Raw genomic sequence first — 22108 nt, 5'->3', positions numbered from 1 at the left:
ACTGCCCCACATTGTGGGCTTCTTTTAGGAAGCTATGCTTAAAGCAGAGAAACACGTGGAGATTCGGGGAGATTTAGTCGCCCCACGACAAATCGCCTCTTCTTCGGGGGACTAATCTCCCCAAACTGCCTTCCAGCCGGCTAGAATCTAAATCTCTGGTGGGATGGCTCTTGGATCGCTTAATTTTCCGAAGTCGCCCAAAGTTGCCTTACAGGGAAACTTTGAAAAACGAAGTGCTCTGAGTGCCATCCCGCGGCGATTTAGATTATAGCCGCTTGAAAGGCAGTTAGGGGAGATTAGTCGCCCGAAGAAGATGCGATTTGTTGCTGGGCAACTAATTTCCCTGAATCTCCACGTGTGTCTCTGCCCTAAGGGACCTTTAAACAAAACAAACAGACCACATTTTATCAAAAAATTTGCTTAAATTTGACTTGTTTAGGGTCAGGACACACAGGCAGATTCGGGGAGATTAGTCGCCTGGCGACAACTCTCCTCTTCTTCGTGGCGACTTCCCGCCAGCTAAAATGTAAATCAACAGCGGGATGGCATTCAGAGCGATTAGTTTTCCAAAGTCGCCCAAAGTTGCCTTACGAGGAAACTTCGGAAAACAAATCACTCCGAGTGCCATCCTGCCAGCAATTTACATTTTAGCCAGAGGGAAGGCAGGAGAGGGAGTTCGGGGAGATTAGTTGCCCTGAAGAAGAGGGAGATTTGTCGTCGGGCGAATAATCTCCCCGAATCTGCCTGTGCGCCCTGACCCTTATGTTACAGGGCTGATCAAGAATCAATCATTATGCAGAATGTACCTGTGCGCTGGTAATGCACTTATGGACAGCACTAAGGTTCAGTGGATAGTATGTAGCACTGGGGTACTGAGTTTCTGGCTTAGGAGCTATCTTTGTATCTGCATGGGTCTCCTCCCACACTCCAAAAACATGCAGGTTAATGGCTCCTGATACAAAATATTGGTCTGAATGTGATAGGTACTGTACCTTAAACTGTAAGCTCCATTGGGGCAGTGAATGGTTCCTAATTTCTGATAAGTGATGTGGAATTCTTTGGCACTATATTTTACATGTGTTTGTGTAGCAGTAGCAGAAAGTATTGTATTAGCTAAAGAGAATAGGCCCAAGAATAAAGCATCATTTCACATTTCTGAATGACAATAACCTGACCTGCAGGTGCACCTGTGGCTACAAGTCATCAAACATTTTAGGGAGAGGTTTCAAGGTATTGTGTCTCCCACACATGGAATGGTTATAGAGCAAAAACAAATAGAATGGTGCCATTTAGGAGACCAAAATGAGTTGGCATATACACTAAAGCAGTGGTTGCCTGACTTTTTTCAGTTCATGCGCATTTTGGATAAATCTTTAACAAGGTGACATTTTTGTTTGGGAGTCTAACTATAGATAGCTTTCAATTTGAATATTTATCATTCACTTGTAGTTTAAAGTATTCTTTGGACAGGTTTCACCAGTGGGTTTTCACCAGTGTCGGACACCTCAGGGGCCCCCACGTATCCCTGGGGCCCCCCGCCTCAGTACTGGAGTTCTACTCATAGCATTGCAAACCCTCCCCTTCCTCTGCACAAACCTGTACCCTTGCAGCTGTGACTGGGGAGATGTAAGGGAGAGTGTTAGAGTGGCAATTTGTCAGGTAGCAGGAGCGGGTCTCAGTCGGGAAAAATCCTATTTATTTGATGTCCTGTCTCGTTAGTCTGTGGGCACTGACAAACTATCCTTTGACAAGCAATCACATTATTTTTTGGCAGAAGGAAGTTAACATATCTCTTCTGTTTATTGATTGTTATCAAGTGCCACACTGACAGATTAACTTTGACACTAAATAATATTACCTATGAATATCCTTATTGGACATGCCAGTAAACCCCTTTGGGTTGTACAACAAGGGAACACACAATGCAAAATTGATCTAATAACAGATAAAAACAAACAATGAAATACAACACTGCTCTGTTGGGTCCAAAATGTAGAGGATATTGTTTGTTTAACAGACAAGAAGCTGTTGGAAACAAGGAATGCCAAATAGCTGAAGAAATTTCAAAGCTGAACTGAAGGAAAAATTATTCTATTTTTCTTATTAATGAGGCTTTTATGCTGCAGTTTGCAGGGGGGAAAAAATACAGTATGCAGCAAAAAAAAAAAAATTTGCTGCTACAAAAAAGTTGCCAAGACAATAATGTTACTGAGACAAAAGAAAAAATGACTTTAAAGGAGAAGGAAAGGCTTGCAGCACTTGGGAATGCCAAATGTTAGGCACCCCAAGTGATTGTATTGACTTACCTGAAACCCCGGGCCAGTGCTCCTATCAGTAGAAAACTGCACAGTACCAATGAGCACCACAGAGCGATCCACTTCTGTCTTCTTCTGTCTTCAAATTTCCCGGGGCAAACGAATGCGCAGTTGAATGAAATAGCAGACTTTTTAGTTAAAGTTCAGCTTCTCGTTCTACTGCGCATGCACAGCCGCACAAAGCAGGAGGAAGACTGAAGAAGATCACTCCGTGGTGCTCACTGGTATAACACCGGGCCGGTGCAGTTTTCTGCTGATAGGAGCACTGGCCCGGGGTTTCAGGTAAGTAAATACATTCACTGGGGGGTGCCTAACATTTGGCACCCCCAAGTGCTGCAAGCCTTTCCTTCTCCTTTAATGCATTTGGACAAAAAGTCGCCAAGACAAAAAAGTCACTGCAAGAAAAAATGCCCAAATCTTTTGGAGTGAGAAAAAAAAGTTGCGTAAGTAAATAAATTGTCGCACGTAAAAAAAAAAATGACGCCTTTTGACTTCAAAGTATTTTAGCAGTTTTGTGGATTTTTTGGCGAAGCAAAACGGGACAGATTCACTCATCGCTACCCCCTTTTATTCTCAATGCACCAATGGATCTTTTAAAGAATATAGGTTTTGCTGTACAGTGCTTTGCCCTCAAGGTGCGCTATACAAATAAAAATATACATACAATATAGGTACTTGGTTAATGTTACATTAATAGCTTAATAATAGAAAACCCATCTGTAGCCGTTTAAAGAATTTAAAGCAATGGAATCTGAGCGACAACTTACCCAAATCCTGAGATTAGTCGGCAAACTAAGAAAAGTCCATAGCCCTGGACAAATGAAGAGAGGAAGGCGAAGAATCCATTGACAGACATGCAAATAAGAAGAGACTGTTTTCTTCCAACCTTGTCTGCCAGGCCTCCCCAGAAGAACGCTCCCATCATCATTCCCAAATAAACTATACTCCCTGTGAAACACAAAGAGCACTGGAATTAGATCAGCTTCCATCACTGCCAAGATCTGCCATCAGCCATATCTCCAAATCATTCCATATATAACAGCAGCATTTAATCACAGTTGTCTAAAAGGCCAACATCTGAAACATTTGGGCCAGAACTGTGGGTCAGAAGTCTATTCGGCACAATATTTGGTTGTGAATCACCTTTAGATGTATTAATAATGCCAACGTTTGCAAGTATCTCAATGCACACTTAATTTCAGGCAATTTGCACTTTGCACTTAGCTTTATAAATGAGTCTTATTTTGCTATTGCTTGTTAAAGGAACAGTAACGCCAAGAAAATGAAAGTGGTTTAAAGTAATTGGAAAATAATGCAGTATTGCTATGGTTTATATAAATAAGCTGCTGTGTAGACGTGAGGGCAGCCATTCAAAGGTAAAAAAGGCTCCAGTTACATAGCACAGTGCTGTCTAACTTCTGTGATACCGAGGGCCAAAATTTTACTGGCCTATGTGGTAGAGAGCCGATAATGGAAGTCAGTGTTGGCCACTCCCCCTTTTAAACCACACCACTGTAAACCACACCCATTTTACCACAAGAACTTTTAAGGATCCACATTAACGGTGGTAGCACACCAAAAAAACAAATGGTTGGTGCTCACTGCAGGGAAATCCCTCATCACTCATATGTGAAAAATTGAAGTCATGTTAAAAACATACCCTTTAATCATTATATCCTCCCCTGTGGATAATACAACAACCCCCAACACACGATTAAACACCTTAGGGGCCATTAACAACAATTTCCAAATGCTAACAAACCCCTAACAGGCTTACATTCCACAGGTAGCGTATAGCAAACAGAGAATGGCACACACAAGCAGCACTGAGTAAGCAGAGAATGGCACACACAAACAGCACTGAGTAAGCAGAGAATGGCACACACAAGCAGCACTGGGCAAGCAGAGAATGGCACACACAAGCAGCACTGAGTAAGCAGAGAATGGCACACACAAGCAGCACTGGGCAAGCAGAGAATGGCACACACAAGCAGCACTGGGCAAGCAGAGAATGGCACACACAAGCAGCACTGAGTAAGCAGAGAATGGCACACACAAGCAGCACTGGGCAAGCAGAGAATGGCACTCACAGGGAGGGAAGGCAGAACAGAGCAGGAGACAGGGAAAGCTCTCATTCTAATATGTACTACATACAGTGACACAGTGCTGGTGCCCCATTAGCATTTTGTATAAAGTGTGAACAGGTGAACAATGTGGGCAGTTTCAGTCTGTGTCTCAGGTAGAACAGTACAGGACTTTAGGATATAAACAATAGGTGTCACAAGTGTATACAATACAGGGGGATCATAGGTGTGAACAATACAGGGGATTACAGTGTGAATTTGAGGTTTAAACAATGCAGGAGCCAGTTAAACATGTAGTGATACCTTTTAAAGTTTACATATGGTAAGCAGGCACTGCATGTGGGGGGCCACAGCAGGGGGGGATCGCCAGTTGGACAGCCCTGACATAGCAGATAAACTTTGTAGAATATAATGCTGTTCAACAGAGCTTATCTGTCCAATATTTTAAGGGATACTGTCATGGGAAAACATTACTTTAACACTTTAGTTTTTTAGTGTTACCGTTTCTGTAAAATCTGAGTACTCTTATAGATTGCTCTAACGAGCAGTATTTTCTTTACCTTCTCTATACTATTAAGCAGTATTTGTATATAATCTGTTTATGTATATATACCTGTATATATATATATATATATATATATATATATATATATATATATATATATATATATATATATATATATATATATATATATATATATATATATATATATATATATATATATGCAGTTTATTGTTCTTATTTGAAAAGAGTAGAATTATTGTGGCAACACCCACATGCATTCATACAAGAATGTAGGAAATAAGACTTTCTATGCTGTATTTCTTATGACCAAACTGTGTGTCTAGCATAAGGTACAACATTATATATTTATATAAATTCTATTTTCTCTCAGGCAGGCCAGCTTACTATACTGCCAATATAAATCCTGCACACAGTTTATTTATGCACTGGAGTCATCAGACAGATAGCACTGCTCACTGCTGAGTGCAAATTGGAAACCGATGCAAACCCTAAAGCGTTTCTATGATTCAATGCCTAGTGGCAGGTTCACAAGGTAAATATCCATTGCGCTGACCACTGAGACCCTAACAAATGACAGACTCCATAAATCTAAAGCAGAGATGAATCACGTGGCACAAGGGCAGCAATTTATATGTCATTCAGGAAAAAGACCTTTCCACGGTCACACAGGGACAGAGAGTCAGAATTCCCGGCTTCATCTTCTAAAGTGCAAATGTGTGCACATGGATACTATTGAGGGAAAGGAATTCTCAGTACAGGATATATATATATATATATATATATATATATATATATACACATACAGTATGTATAGAGAGCAGTTACTGTTAATCAAAAATTTCCTTTTGCAGGAAATGTAAAAGATCACTCAGATATACTTCAATGGCCTTTTAAAAAGCATCTGAACTATAAATGTTTCAAAATCCACATGTGCAACAGTGTGATAATGGGGTAGACTAGTCTGCTTTGTATAGGAAAATCCATTACATACTGTATATACAGTTTTGGGATCAAACTGACAAAGCATGAATTTCTTTTTTAAAGAAATTGAGATTCATATTTTCGTATTCATGAAAAGTCAAGAATATTTGTTTTTTTTTCTCTCAGTGCTTTGATTATTAAAGGCTTTTACTTTTGGTAACTGTATGGGATCTGTTATCCAGAATGCTCGGGAACTGGGGTTTTCCATTCTGTAATTTGAATCTTTATACCTTAAGGGGCCGATTCACTAAGGGTCGAATATCGAGGGTTAATTAACCCTCGATATTCGACTAGGAATTAAAATCCTTCGATTTCGAATACCGAAGTCGAAGGATTTAGCGCAGATAGTTCGATCGAACGATCGAAGGATAATTCCTTCGATCAAACAATAAAATCCTTCGAATCGAACGATTCGAAGGATTTTAATCCAACAATCGAAGGATTATCCTTCGATCAAAAAAAGTTTGCCAAGCCTATGGGGACCTTCCCCGTAGGCTAACATTGACTTCGGCAGCTTTTAGATGGCGAACTAGGGGGTCGAAGTTTTTTTTAAAGAGACAGTACTTCGACTATCAATGGTTGAATAGTCAAACGATTTTTACTACGAATCCTTCGATTCGAAGTCGTAGTCGAAGGTCGAATTAGCCCATTCGATGGTTGAAGTAGCCCAAAAAAAACTTTGAAATTCGAAGTTTTTTACATTCGAATCCTTCACTCGAAGTTAGTGAATCGGCCCCTAAGTCTACTAGAAAATCATGTAAACTTTAAATAAATTCAATAGACTGGTTTTGCTTCCAATAAGGATTCATTAAATCTAATTTTCGATCAAGTACAAGCTACTGTTTTATTATTACAGAAAAAGGAAATCATCTTTAAAAATTTGGATAAAATTAAGTCTAAGGGAGATGGTCATCCTATAATTCTGAGCTTTCTGGATAACTGGTTTTAGGCAATACTACTGTGTGGAGCATGATGCATGCCAATACCTTCTGTTTAATCAGGATTTCTGCATCTCTCTTGCATTGCACAAAATGTTTGGCCCCTTTTAGCCCATCTCACTCAAACCTTTATGGTTATTTTGTTTGGTTGCTCTCTAAGTCCTGCCCCCTTGGAAGCCATTTTCTTATGTTCCCATATCTTGCACTGATAAGATCGAAAAATATAGAAATAGGTTGTGTGCAAGTTTGGCGATAATTTTGAGCTAAAATTTTAGCATGTGTTTTGCCAAAAAAAAAAAGTGGTTTCTTTGCATCTGAAAAAACAAACAAGTAAAAGGGTACAATTACATGGACAATTTCCCAGCGATTGTGCCAGATCCGACGCGCTGTGCCAGAACACAGGCGTCAAGTCAGATGCGACAGAAAACAAGGTAAGAAATACAAATGTCAGATGGTGTCGCAGAATTCATCCTACGAGACACGATTGTCAGAATGCAGAAGCAGCATGCAGCGTCTAACAGTCGTGTCGGACAAACGCTGCAACACCATCCGACATTGCTGTTGCTTACCTTGTTTTCCGTCGCACCCGACTTGACACCTGTGTTTTGGCGCAGCGCGTCAGATCCGGCACAATCACGGGGAAAGCGTCAGTGTTGTTGTACTCTAATTGTGTATAGCTTCCATTCAGCCTTTAAAACAGGGAATGATTTACAGGTGTATGTTTATGCAGTGGCGTAACTACCGGGGGAGCAGGGGGTGCAATTGGGACAGGGCCCGCACCCCCTCGGGGCCCCCCCGGCAGCTCGCATGCCACTCGTAAATAAGAAATGCGGCCGTTTCCAGACGTACGGAGGGGGGTGGGGCACGGCTGCACATGCCGCGCCAGGGCCCGTCCCCCTCTAGTTACGTCTCTGTGTTTATGAGCTGGGGATTAAAAGCTCCCTGCTTTTTCACTAGAGCTTCTGAGTTAAGGGTAAGTTCACTGTTGGTCTTACTACTCAGTCACACTGTTTGCTGGGGGACTTGATTATAAATGCACTACATACTTAGGGGCAAATTCACTAACCTCCGAAAATTCACCAGCGACGGCTTCACTCACAGCGCAACACTTCGCCAGGCGTAGATTCGCCAGGACAACGGTAATTCAGTTAAATCCAAAGTTGCGTCCAGGGCGCCAAACTACTGCAAAGTTGTGTTAGCGTTACTGCGCCAAGCGAAGTTACGTTAGCGTTGCCTAATTTGCATATGGCGGGAAGTTAAAGTTGAATGGACGCATTTGTTGCAGCAAATACGTTACACTACACAAGCCCGGAAAACCTTAATAAAATAAAATAGAGTTGTTATATTGCCCTACACATGTGCCCAGTGTATAGTTTATGTGCCATATGTTAGGAAATGTAGGGGGGAAGCCGGTTACCCCAGAAAAAATTTATGCTCTTTTGGAGCCTATCACCCTGAAAAAAGCAAAAGACTCTAGCGTTTTTAGGAAGTCCTATCTACTCTATTGCACTTCGCCTGGTCTGAAGTGGCAAAGGTAAGTCTGAAGCAAGAGGTAACGTTCAGTGAAATATGCATCTTAGTGAATTTGCGTAGTTACGTACATTTGCCAGAGTACAAATTCGCTTGGCGTTAGGGAGCGAAGTACCGCTAGAGTCTATCTCCTTTACTAGCGAAGTTACTCCAACGACATCGTAAATCAGCGAAGTTCCGAAATTACGTCATGCTGGCGAATTTTCGCCAGCGTTAGTCACTTCGTCCTTTAGTAAATTTGCCCCTTAGTATTCTAATGGATAGTGTAGCACTCATGTACAATGAGGGAGCCTTGATGTGGCACATACAGTATTTTGGCTAAAGTGTGGTACTAACACCTCTTTTTTTTATAATAATTATTTTTAAAGGCAAACCGTACGTTCTTTCTCTTTTTGTACAAATATTGGCTTTTTATTGTTTATAGCAGCTGGTCAGCTCTAGATTGTGGGTTAGACCGAGCGCTGGTGATTTCTTTCTGTCTTTTGTAAACAAGGAAAAATGCCTATTCACTCCAATGTATGTGGTGTGAGAAAGAAATGCCCATTGACCCCAATGTACTCAGATGAGAAAAAAAAAATAAGAAAAAACACACTGATTTCAATGCATTTGGTGGCTATTGACTCCAATGCATCTGGTGCCATGAGAACAATGCCAACTGACCCCAATACATTTCTGCAAAATTTCACCATTATTTTAGCAAAGCAAAATGGGTGAATATACGCTCATCACTAATCAAAGTATTTTCCATTCCACTTTGGATTTTAGGGCTGAAATCGTTTGGCAGCTTTGATCTTTCAATAAAAAAATGTATCCTCTGGGCCAAAACATTGATTGATAAAATGTGGAAAACTATATGAACCGCAAATTTGTTTTCGAAAAAATGTTTAATTGGACATTTCTCTGATTTATTTCTTTTCAAAGTGATCATGCATAGACAAACTTCCGTTACACATGTATACTGTATATGATAAATACAATATTAAGCTGCACACATGAGCAGTTTCTCAGCAGAAGATGAAGCCTGCATTAATTACATGACATTTTCATCTCTTTCCAGCAGGATCCTTGATAACGGCTGTTTGTGCACTTGGAACCCGAGCAGCAAGGTACACCATTCCAAATAATAGATTGCATTGTCACAAGTGGACCTTCCCCCTAGCAGCTGTGTGTGCTGATAAGGAGAATACATGATGAAGGAACAGTGATCTGGGCAACCAGAGACTTTGTACCAAATAATCAGTGTGACTTCTGTTTTTATGCACCTTATCTGCTTAACTAATATTATTTACTTCACTTCTATGATTTGCTGAATGTAAACTGCAGAGATTCACATGTTTCTATTCATAGTCTACTGTGGCATCACTTGAAGTTCCTGGGCCCTGAGCATATTGCTTTAGGGAAACCCGCTATCCAGAAAGCTCTGAATTACGGGAAGGTAATTTCTTATTGCGTAGTCTCTGTAATAATAAAACAGCACTTTATACTTGATGGTAGCTAAGCTGCATGAATCCATACTGGTGGCAAAATGATCCTATTGGGTTTATTTCATGTTTAAATGATTTTTAGTAGACTTAAGGAATGGTGATTCAAATTATAGAAAGACCCTTTATCCAGAAAACCTCAGGTCCTAAGCATCCCAGTTAATTGATCCTGTACCTGCAGTTGTTTGCCTTTTCAGCCTCAATTACTCTGTTACTATGAAGGTTTTTGTTGATTTTAATTTATAACAGAGGGTTGAACAGCATCTTAAAGGAATTTTTCAGTATAAAAATAAAAACTGGGTAAATAAATAGGCTGTGCAAAACAAAATATAGTTAGTTAGCCAAAAATGTAATGTATAAAGACTGGAGTCAGCGAATGTCTAACATAATAGCCAGAACTCTTCTTTCTGCTTTGCAGTTCCCTTGGTTTCCACTGATTGGTTACCAGACAGTAACCAATCAGAGACTTGAGGGGAGGCCACATGGGTCGCAACTGTTGCTTTTGAATCTGAGCTGAATGCTAAAGATCAATTACAAACTCACTGAACAGTTATGTCCCATGTGGCCCCCCTTAAAGTCGCTGACTAACTCAGAGTTGGAGAGCTGAAAAGCAGGACGTGGTGTTCTGGCTATTATGTTACACATCCAGTCACTCCAGCCTTTATACATTACATTTTGGCTAACTAACCATATTAGAAATATTTTTTATTTTGCACAGCCTATCTATTTACCCAATTTTTATTTTTTACACTGGACTGTTCCTTTAAGACTAACCTTACCATAAATATGCTAACATTGCAATTCTGGGGTTATTGGTTTAATTTCAGCTAGGGCACTGTCTGCAATGAGTTATGTTCTCCTGTTTCCTCCCCACTTCAAAAATATACAGAAGCTTAATTGTCCCGATAAAACTGGCGTGTGTAAATCATTGGAAAATTGTTTCCCTCCCTAATAGGGTTCCTAGGGTTCCAGTTAAGGGAAACAATACTATATTGGCTAAAATAAACTCCTGGGGAGCTCTAAGCAACCAACACCAGGATGAACTCTAGGGGGTTATTTATTAAAGCCGAAAAAAAAAGTTTCTGTGGTCTGTGCTGAAATTAGTCTGAAAATCCGATTATTTTGTGCTTTTTGGACAAAAATCCAAAAAATGTGTTCTTTTCAGGAAAAATTCAGAAAAAATGGCACGATTCGGGATTTCATTCGATTTTATCCCCGATCCGATTAATTTGAGCTTTTTTAAAAATAATTATGGTCAACTTGTGAATTGTAGTTTGGTCTGACTTTTTTAAAATAAAATATCAGAAAAATACGAATTTTGATAATAACCCCCTAAGAATGTGAAAAATGAGTCCCAGCTCTCTCATTATGAACATGCATGCCCTAACATTTTTTGGTATAGTAAACAGTATATATTTTCATTGATAAGACTAGTTCAAAATTATTGTAGAAATAAAAATAATGCATATACACAGAATACTGTTTTATGTACAGGAAGTGGTGTTAAACCATTCGTCTGCCTGACCCTGGGTAACAGCAAAGGCTGCCTGAAATTCATTGCCTTGGAGCTTATAAAAAACATGAGCTGGAGACATCACTGTTTCTCCTCTTCTTGTTGTGTCAATCTTCTTTACTGCTTTCTGAGCACTCATAAACTCTGAGTATCCAGCTTTTCCTTGCTCATAAGATTCCACTGATCTATTTAATCCTTTTAATGACTTCTATCCAGAAGCAAACATTAGGATTCTGACCATTGCAGGGCATGTTTTTTCCTTACTGTATATACACAACGTGCTATGGGACCTGTTATCCAGAACCTGGGGTTTTCCGGATAATGGATCTTTCCATAATTTGGATTTTCATACCTTAACTCGACTAAAAAATCATGTAAACATTAAATAAACACAATAGGCTGGTTTAGCTTCAATAAGGAATGATTATATCTTAGTTTGGATCAAGTACAATGTACTGTTTTATTTTTTTTTTATAAATCTGTATTAAATGGATAAATGGAGTCTATGGGGCAAATTCACTAAGGCGCGAAGCGCCGAACGCTAGCGTTAATTCGCTAGCGTTTGGCATTTTCGCTACTGCGCAAATTCACTAACGAACGCTGGCGTAGTTTCGCTAGTGTTACTTCGCAACCTTTCCTTCGCTAGCGAGGAAACTACGCAAATTCACTAACTTGTGCAGTGTAGTGAACGCTACCTTTTACGCTAGACTTCCTTCGCCACCTCAGACCTGGCGAAGCGCAATAGAGTAGATAGGGATTGTTTAAAAAAAAGTCAAAATTTTTTCTAAGTCCCAAAAAACGCTGGCGTGTTTTCTACATGATGGCTGATAGGCTGAAAAAGATCGAACATTTTTTGGGGCTCCCCTTCCTCCCCCCTACATTTCCTGACTCATGGCAACTTACCTAGACAGTGGGCACATGTGTAGGGCAAAATAAATTTTTTATTTGCAGATTTGAAGGTTTTCTAGGCATTTGTAGTGCAGATACGTGTTCCTCCATTGAAATTTGAATTTCGCGCCGTATGCAAATTAGCCTTCGCTAGCGCAACTTCGATTTATATAGCGAAACAACGCTAGCGCAACTCCGCAACCTTACGCTACCCCTGTGCGCAACTTCGGATTTTAGTGAATTTGCGAAGCGCTGGCGAAACTACGCCTGGCGAAGTGCGGCAAAGTTGCGCCTGGCGCAACTTCGCATCTTAGTGAATTTGCCCCTGTGGGAGACAGACTTTCCATAATGCAGAACCTTCTGGAGAACAGGTTTCCGAATAACTGATCCCATACCTTTATAATGAATGCTTATTGGAGGCAAAACAATCCCTTATCTGGAAAACCCCAGGTGTCGGGCATTCTTGATAACAGGACTCATACCTGTGATATATATTCCATGCCATAAACTAACTACTAAATAACTGTGCAGACCCAGTAGAGAAAGAAAGTTGGAGTTGGTCACCTTCCTTTCTGAAATAAAGGAGCAATTCAAAATCCTATCGTTAACCAATTTATTACATCAGTGTAGCATTGTGAACTATTTTGCTATATCTAGAAAGCAAATAAAACTGGCCGTATCCCTAAAGATCCTCTCATAGGTTAACAAGCAGATCTATCCCGTCTGTGCCAAATTGGGGTGATGGTATTATTTGGCAGCAGGGTTTACTTGCTGTTGAGGAATAAATTATTTTATCAATGGTCTTCTTTTGCCGCTGTTATTTCTACAAAGCACTTTGTTGGACACGATGCATTATGTATTACGGGAGATGTGACAAGGTGTGGGCTGAACATTGACAACAACAGTAGCTCGGGAATTCAGCGCTTTGGCACAGTAATTATACAACCCACATTTACTTTACTTTCAGAATGTACTCAGAAGAAAACTCTCAAAGCAATGCTTCTAAGTGGAACTTATTCCCAAATTGATTCTCTTGTAATTGTAACAGCACACATTTTTCATCTAAAAGCATTTCAGATTTTTTTTTTTTTTTGGGTCGGGTATCTAATTGAATACCTGAAATCCCACCTTTGCTGTCTATCGAGGGGTAGAGCTGATGGGGGGTTAGGGATTATGACTGCACCAGGAAGGGATCTATTCCCAATTATAGATGCATTTATTAGGAGCGGGATAGAGGGTTTTGATTAAGTAACTGGAGGATGACTGGGGGCAAGAAGGAGGGAACACATGCCATAAATTTGCCCTGGGTTCCGTTGTCCTATATTTATACCACTGTACCTTCCTATGACTGATATCTGCACCCTTGAGAAGACCTCATGTAGAATGAATTAAGTGCCTATGCAGAGACCTTGCCCATGACAGGTTTTCAGTTGAGCTGGTATAAATGTAGTTATTACAAGCACCAGATACTTATTATGTATTTGCCATGCAGAAATGCATGTTGAAATCACAAAAATGTCACTTATTTTTTAAAAAAAAAACATATTCATGCAATATATGTATTTTGATGCATTCAACTTGAATTTTTATAGATGCACATGGAGTGGCCCGCATGGAAGGACCCTTATGATCATTACTCTGAAAAACATTCATTCGTCCCAATGCACGATTAGCATGTGAGGTGCAGACATATATAAATATACTTCTATATGCTCCATATTTCCCCCTCAATCTAGCAAAGTAACAGGGGTATAATATATTCTCATGTTCTGCCCTTTTTTAGTAGTGTAGGTAATGGAGAGATAAAACATAACCGTCCCTCTAAATGTAAAGTTAGCCACTGATTCCTGCCCCTGGCTCACCCAACTATACATTTATTATTATTAAGTGGTATAAAAAGTCACAAAAATTGCACCACATCAACTAACTCATAGCAACCAATCAGATGTTTATTTTCTAGTATATACTGCTCCCTGTTGATTGCTTGGTATGGCTTAAAAGGCCAATCACTGCCTTTGCAACTCATAATTAATTACTCAAGTGTTCTGTAACCTGTCAATCTTCCTGCTTTCTTTATTTCGGTTTCTCTATGTTTTCTCTCTCTCGGGCTCCTTTGCAAAAAATAGGTGCTAAATTGCACCAGTCCACTTGCCCATTGAAACCAGTCAGTAATTATTGTTGACTGGACAATCATCAGTTAGGAAATGAAAGCAAAGATCTGGCTCTTTGCATTAGAAGAGCTGAATTTCTGGTTTAATGGCAGGAAATTCGGCTCTTAAAATTACCAGGAGTGGCTTTTTGTATGTGGCTAAAATGGAGTCTATGGGAGATTGCCTTTCCGTAATTCAGAGCTTTCTGGATAATAGATCCCATAACTGTAATATTTTTGTCTTTGGGAGGAAACGTAAGTATTCTACAGCTACTTCATTTCTTGAGTGTTGAGATTTTTTGTTGACCCAACTGTGTCTTCGAAATTCATATAAAATTTCAATTGGTCTTATTTTATTTGAAAATATTTTACTTTTTCACCTGTGGTTGCAATAGTCAACCTCACTGGTGATGTTTCCAGTGTTCATAAATGCGCCGCTATGTGTGTCTTTGTGAGTTCCAAACACATCCTTCTAGTCTGTTGTCTTTTGAATTGCCACAAAGTGCCGCAAGTTGCATCTTAAAAAAAAATTGAGTGCAATGAAACAAAACTCTGAACACTCATAAGTAAACCAAACAGAATATAATGAAATTACTTTTAGGGGCAGATTTATCAAGGGTCGAATTTTGAAGTGGAAAATACTTCGAATTCGAAGTTGGAGGATTTTATTCATCATACGATCGTATTCCGATTGTACTTTGAAACGTACGATTCGAACGATTTTATTGTACGATTTTCCTTCGAAACCCATATAATTTGAAATATGCTCTGGCAGGTCCCCATAGGCTAATATAGCACTTCGGCAGGTTTAAGTTGGCGAAGTATTGAAGTCAAAGTTTTTTTAAAGAGACAGTACTTTGATTATCGAATGGTCGAATAGTCGAACGATTTTTACTTCAAATCGAAAGTCGAAGTAAATTCGAAGTCGTAGTATCCTATTCGATGGTCGAAGTATCCAAAAAATTACTTTGAATTTAGAATTTTTTTTACTTTGAAAATTCCCTCGAATTCACTTTGACCGTTGATAAATCTGCTCCTAAGTGCGCTCAAACCTCAATTACACATCAAAATCATAAAAAAAAACCTGCACCTAATAGGCCTTATAGACCCTATAGCTATAGTTAATTTATGATGTTGTGGGATTGCAGTTATGTAGGAATGTAAAAAAAAACATAAAGCAATTAAAACCTGAGAGATTTAATTGCCAGTTTGCTCAATAACCTGATTCCAATAAAGCCCATGTGTTTGATGGCGTGCATTCGTTTTCCACATCTAAAAATTACAATTAATTACACTGACAGAAATCTGAAAAAAACTCCTTTGGCAGCAAAGCTCTAATTTTTAGAATTGCAGGTGGCGGGTATTACATGGTAATTGAACTATTACTTTAATTGTCTTCTTGCCAAAAGGGGACAGTCTCCTCCTCTAATTGAAACCGTTTCTAATTAAATGTGCGCATTTTATTACATAATGCCTCGGAACACACTCTCCGTTTGCAATGAGACACACTCAGTCGACTCTGTGAATTGCAGATTTTCTTTCGATTTAGAATAATGTGCTCGGCTTTCAGCAAGCTTTTCCTTCCAAAGATGCTCTCGGTGCTAACGCACTAGGATATAATATCAGTAACAACATTAAGCTGAATGTAAACATTGTTTTCTATATTTTGCTGGACAGTTTGGCAAGGCACATAGCATATCCAGAGCAAATTGCACAGTGATTGGATCCCAGCTGGTGCCAATGGCCGCATACACCTACAGATGGGATCATTGGTTTTATGAAATCAAGCCAGCAACCCAATCAAACACTCTGCAGTGTTTTACAGAGGAAGGCAATCACTCACACATTTGGTGTATTATCTTTAAATAAATAATCATCTATAAACCATTTATAAATGCTGGCGCTGTTATGTATTCTTTAGCTTTTCAGACCAGGACAACCTAGTCATATTATCTACATTAACCAACAAACTTGTTAGCCTTCAACTGTAGGAAGGTTCTGTGCTTCATGTCTATCATCTCCCAAGACAGAATAAGAGAACATAATCTAAGGTTTATTTCATACCTGATCAGCAGTGGCAGGAAATTCCAAGGAACAGTCAGTAACACCAAAAAATGAAAGTGTTTTAAAGTAATGAAAATGTAATATACTATTGCCCTGCACTGGTAAAACTGATGTGTTTGTGTCAGAAACACTACTATAGTTCATATAAACAAGCTGCTGAGAAGCAATGGCGGAATTGAATAAATACTATATGGCACAGGTTAAATAGTGGATAACAGATAACAACATTATGTTCTACAGAGTTTATCTGCTTTCTGCTGTGTAACCGGAGAAATTTTTCGTTTGAATGGCTGCCCCAATTGCTACACAGCAGCTTATTTATATAAACAATAGCAGCGTTTCTGAAGCAAACATGGCAGTTTTACAAGTGCAGGGCAACACTACATTATATTTTTATTGCATTAAAACAATTAAATTTTTTGATGTTACTGTTCCTTTTATCAGAACAACCGTCTGAAAGGACACTTTCTGGCATTTCTGCACCAGTGGAAATATGTCGGCAGAGAAAAAAACAGGTGCGACTTTTAGGCTACATTTCCATGTTTTCTGCTGGTAGCGTAGAGACTTGAATCCAACCACAATAACTACGGTATTACACATCTTTAAAAAGATATATTGGTTGTTTTCAATTAAAATAGAATATGTGAGTGAAAGACAATCTGGTTGACAAAGGTAGAAGCTGGCCATACATGAAGAGATGGCTTGTCTAGCGACATCGCTAAATGAGTGGATCATTTCCTGATATGCCCACCAACGGCAGGGCTATATCTGGGTAATCTGAACATTCAGCCCTAGGGCCAAACAATTGGATTATAACGAGGAGCAATGGGCTCCAACAGCCTTCCCGATCTACATCATGGCCAGATATCGAACAGGCAGATAAATTGCCAAATCAGCTTTATCTGCCCATGCATGGGCTTTAGAGCAACGCATATATGATCTAAATTTAGTCAGAGTACATGACATCAGACAGTGACTGCTTGATTATCTTTAGGAACAGAGACCTATACTGTAGTGATGTGCGGTTTGGCTTTTTCCCAATCCGCACCTGCTCTCCCTCCACCAGTGCCCGTCCGAGCCCAACTTCCAGCTTCCCTTTATAGACCTGCCCCGCCCCACTGATGATGTCACAAAAGGGGCGGAGTGATCAGGCGTGCAGCTGTAAAGCTGGAAGTCAGAAGCTGGCAGTTGAAGGTGGCAGGTGGGGAGAGCAGAAGGAAGAGCTTGACCTGCAAAGGGGGGTGCGAGGTTGGCCCAAACCGAAAGGGTCCTGCGGGTATTGGGCCATCCCGTACATCACTACTATACTGTATACTAGAAGACTTCTTTCTCCTGGAGTGGAAAAAGCTGCTTGGTTGGCTCCAGTGAAAGAGGAGACTATTGAAGATCTTTGTTCTTGTATCCTTTGATGTAGTCACTTTATTACTTTACAAGTCCCTAAGGGAGATACACTCTCTTCCTTGATTATTGTTAATGACACATTTGGTATACATTGGTGTGAATCTATGATACCAAATATCTTGGCAAATTGCACAAATGGTTGGAAACTTACACATAAGAACTATTTAGCCATCTGCCTTTGCCCAGGTCAGCCGTTTATTTTGTTTATTCTCTTTTTATATGATTATTTAATTGTTTTATTGATTTTTTTCATGTAAATTGAAGGATTACCTTGAAATTCACCCTCTGTCCCTCAAAAAATCCTCATGACAATCTCCTTGCCCAATGTATCATTATATATTAAAAAAAAATAAAGCTTCATTGTTTACTTTTAGGCTGGAACTACATGATGCGTCTTCATCCGATCCAATGCGCTGAGAGGAAACAGATGCGATGAGATGGATGCAACAAAAATAAGGTAAGTAATAGAAATATCGGACCTTGACGCATGCATGTTGCATCTTCTTAGGACAGTAATGTCGCATCGAATGCGTGCAGCGACAAGGTCTGACATTTCTATTACTTACCTTATTTTCGTTGCATCCGTCTCGACGCATCCATTTCTTCTCAGCGCGTCAGATCTGATGAAAAAACGCTTGTGTAGTTCTACCCTTAAATGAACTTATGGTTGATAGTTAAAACAACAGAAAGGATCATAGGAGATCCTCTCCAACCCATCTCCCTACTCCCTATTAATAAAATTGAATTATTACAACTCGGATGAATTGAAACAACACGAAAATTTAAATCAAATTCGATCAAACTCAATTTGAGTTTTTTCTCAGAAGTGCCATGTCTTTTATTCTTCTGACTTCTCACCTTGCTTCTGTTTTATACCTAAATCTCCTTTTATTATAGTAAACTCTATTCAGCAGTTTTTGTATGTAATTTGTATGCTCAATTTATACATTCATTCATTGCACAGTGCTGCACAATAAGTTGACACTTTATATAGCAATAAATAACAATACCTACATTTGTTTGGTCAAGCAATAAGGGACACTTGTAGATACATGTGCAAATATTGTTTTTGGGACACAATAAGGTATGTCCACATACTTTGTATTTCAGGAAATTTAATTTAAATGTTAATTTTAATTTTAAATTCTAATTCTATTCAAACTTTAAACTTTAATCTTATTTCAGGTTTGTTATGCCTTGATTTTATTTGCATTTACTGTGTTGTAATTAAGATTGTTTTTTATTTAGACAATGGTTTGTATAACATCTCATGTATTATGACATCACCATGTACTTAACTACACAGATTAATTGTTCTATTGTATTGGTACTGAAAAATAACTTACTGTAATGTAATCTGTTGTTTATGATCAATAAAAAGAGACAACCCCACAGGAAATTTAACCAGAAATGCTAAAAAGATTAAAATTGGGAGACGAGAGGGAATATACCGTATATACTCAAGTATAAGCCGAGTTTTTCAGCCCCCAAAATATTATGAAAAACTCTACCTCGGCTTATACTCGGGTCAAGCGCAAAAATGGTCGCCAGCGTCTAAGAATAGTCGACGGCGTCCAAGAATAGTTGCCGGCATCCAAAAATAGTCTCCAAGAATAGTCGCTGGCATCCAAGAATAGTCTCCAAGAATAGTCGCCGGCATCCAAGAATGGTCATCGGTGTCCAAAAACGAGACGCCGGCACCTCCAATGGGAGCAGAAACCCTAAATTTTTTGATTGAAAGTTACCAGAAGCTGCTGCATTTCTCACCCTAGGCTTATACTCGGCTTATACTCGAGTCAATAAGCTTTCCCAGTTTTTGGAGGTAAAATTAGGTTTATACTCGGCTTATACTGGAGTATATACGGTAATGAAAAGGACAGACAAAAGGAATGCTTACAAAAGAGAATTTCAGATATTAACCTTCATCTGTATGGAGAGGAGGAATTTGGAAGAATGTGAGATAATGGGTCAATGGAAATGAGAATAGGATAGAAACTGTGTAGCTATAAAACATGCATAGATTGCACATATTTTCCAATGTTGCCTGGTAGGAGGTTTTTCAATATAGAGTAGTAGTTAGTGATGGGCGAATTTATTCGCCAGGCATGAATTCGCGTGATTCGCCGCCAGCGAATAAATTCACGTAACGCCCGCGAAAATTCGCCTGCGTCAATTTTTTTTCCCAAAAAAACGGACGTCGGCGTCAAAAACGGACGCCGGTGCCGTTTCACAAATTTTTCGCAGTTTCGCGAATTTCACAAATTTTTCGGCGAAGCGAAACGGCGCAAATTCGCCCATCACTAGTAGTAGTAGTATTTGACTATAGATAACTTGCCATGTATAACATGGAGGTGCAGTATAAGGAAAACAACCAAAACTGAAGTGGGTAGACAATGAGTCTGGATCACTCTGGTAGATAAAATACAGATACAATCATTTTTATTTAAAGAAATTGCAAATGACTAAGAGTGCCTTATGCATTTTCTGCCCAAGGGGCATTTATTCATAGGCATGGATACTGTATGATTAAGTGCCCCTTAGGCATGATAAGTGAATGGCTCAATTAGTCAGATGCAAGTTCTTTAAATAAAGGTTATTTTATCTGCACTTCATCTACCAGAGTGACCCAGATGCAGAGCCTGCTTATGTCAGGTTTGGTTGTCAGGAAGTATTGCATCCCTTCTGTCACAGTCATGTGCTTCCCCAATGCCCCAAGGGCACAGTAAGAAAACAAGCAACTGAGCCACTGATAACGGGCAGAGAGCCAATATCACTTTAAAGCTCCAGGGGAGTTGCCCTGTTCTTGGAAACATAAAATGAGAACTATTTTTGATTTCCTTTGGGTTACGTAACAGTGTTATGTATGCAGATTTGACTGTAAATTTGTCTTTTGCTTGCTCACAGAGGGAACAGCCATTGCACAGGCACCAAGAAAGATAAGAATGTATTTTAGTGTTTGTAGGGGATCAAACAAGACCTTCCCTTCTTTATATGTCTGTTACATCATCCAGCCCAGTTACAGGCTGGAGAGCCATCTGATTGGCTGGATGCCCCAGTGCATCCATGGGAGAGGAGGAGAACCCAGGGGAATGCCTGACTTTCAGGGTTGCTAGGTTGGTGGTTTTTCCTCCAAATTGGGCTACTAATTTCAATCCCAAGGGGGTTTCCAAAGTGCAAACTATCCAAGGTATAGATTTGGGCTGGTTTTTGTAGGCTTTTCCGGGTTTGTACTTTAAAAACTAGCCAAAGTTTTTTCCCCTAGTATGCTATGCCAGTGCATGTTGGGTAATATAGTTTTTATTTAGCAAAAGCCTACAGCCAAGGTAATGTGAAGCTAATGTGAAACTACAATACCCAGAATACAATTGGAGTAGAAAGTTGTAGTAAGCAACTCCCTATTCTATTTCTATTTGTTGCTGTTCCTATCAGTCCCAACCTGTCTGTACTACAGCCGGCAGCCCGCTGCATCTGGTACGTGATAATTAAATGTACCATACAAATAGAATTATAGTTAGCGGCTTCTATATGCTGTTGTCATATTGACTGTTTACTGTACAAATTGGGCTATTTTTGGGCTACATTTAAAATGGCTTTTGGCTAGTTTTTTGCTAGTCTTTGGCTGGTTTTGAAATATAAATCTGGCAATCCTGCTGACTTTGGAGGCAAATGCACCGGGTTACAGACAGAGCTAATAAAAGGTGCCCCTGCTGCAGCAGCCAGCCAGAGCCTGGTGTGACGGCAGGTGTTTCTCCAGCCTTGTGGGAGCTACAGCCTATATCTTAAAGGAGAAGTACATTGGGACAGTTAACACTACCTGGAGAATAAAGAGCTCTGGGAAAAGAGACATTTCATGTGAACTGAACTGTGTTGTACATCCGGAGTGGAGAGAGACTGTGCTAGTTACTAGACAGAACCACGTTTCCCCAGTGTAGGAATATTATTGCATTGCACTGTTTAACCAAGTCTTTCCTTAATTCCTCAGTGCTTACTAGGCGTAGGCACTGCACTGTAAATCCCAGTTCCCTGTATCTTTCATATGCAAAGAGAATTCAGGGCCCTAGATTGCAAAGGGTTAATTGCTGTTTATAATCCAACTCAACAAGTGTGGTAAGGAAAGGGTTACATGTTGTTTTATAGTTGAAGAGCAAAGATGTAGTAGAAGGATATGTGTGGACTTTTTGAGAACTAAAAGGAGTTATGCAATTTAACAGATGGAGTCGCACATATCATATCTATTT

General features: G+C 39.6%; 1 protein-coding gene across 1 annotated transcript in view; it reads right to left on the bottom strand.

Annotated features, from left to right (window-relative positions):
• sv2c.S (synaptic vesicle glycoprotein 2C S homeolog) overlaps nucleotides 1-22108 on the bottom strand; it is a 99106-nt gene that overhangs the window by 34258 nt on the left and 42740 nt on the right. Inside the window, exon 3 of the mRNA XM_018244439.2 lies at nucleotides 3083-3263. Coding sequence (XP_018099928.1) covers nucleotides 3083-3263 — 181 coding nt within the window. The remainder of the gene's footprint in view (nucleotides 1-3082; nucleotides 3264-22108) is intronic.

Source organism: Xenopus laevis, chromosome 1S (genome assembly GCF_017654675.1).
Source record: "Xenopus laevis strain J_2021 chromosome 1S, Xenopus_laevis_v10.1, whole genome shotgun sequence".
Classification (NCBI taxonomy): Eukaryota; Metazoa; Chordata; class Amphibia; order Anura; family Pipidae; genus Xenopus; species Xenopus laevis.
Note: the sequence above shows the minus strand (reverse complement) of the source record. Positions and strands in the feature narration are given on the sequence as shown.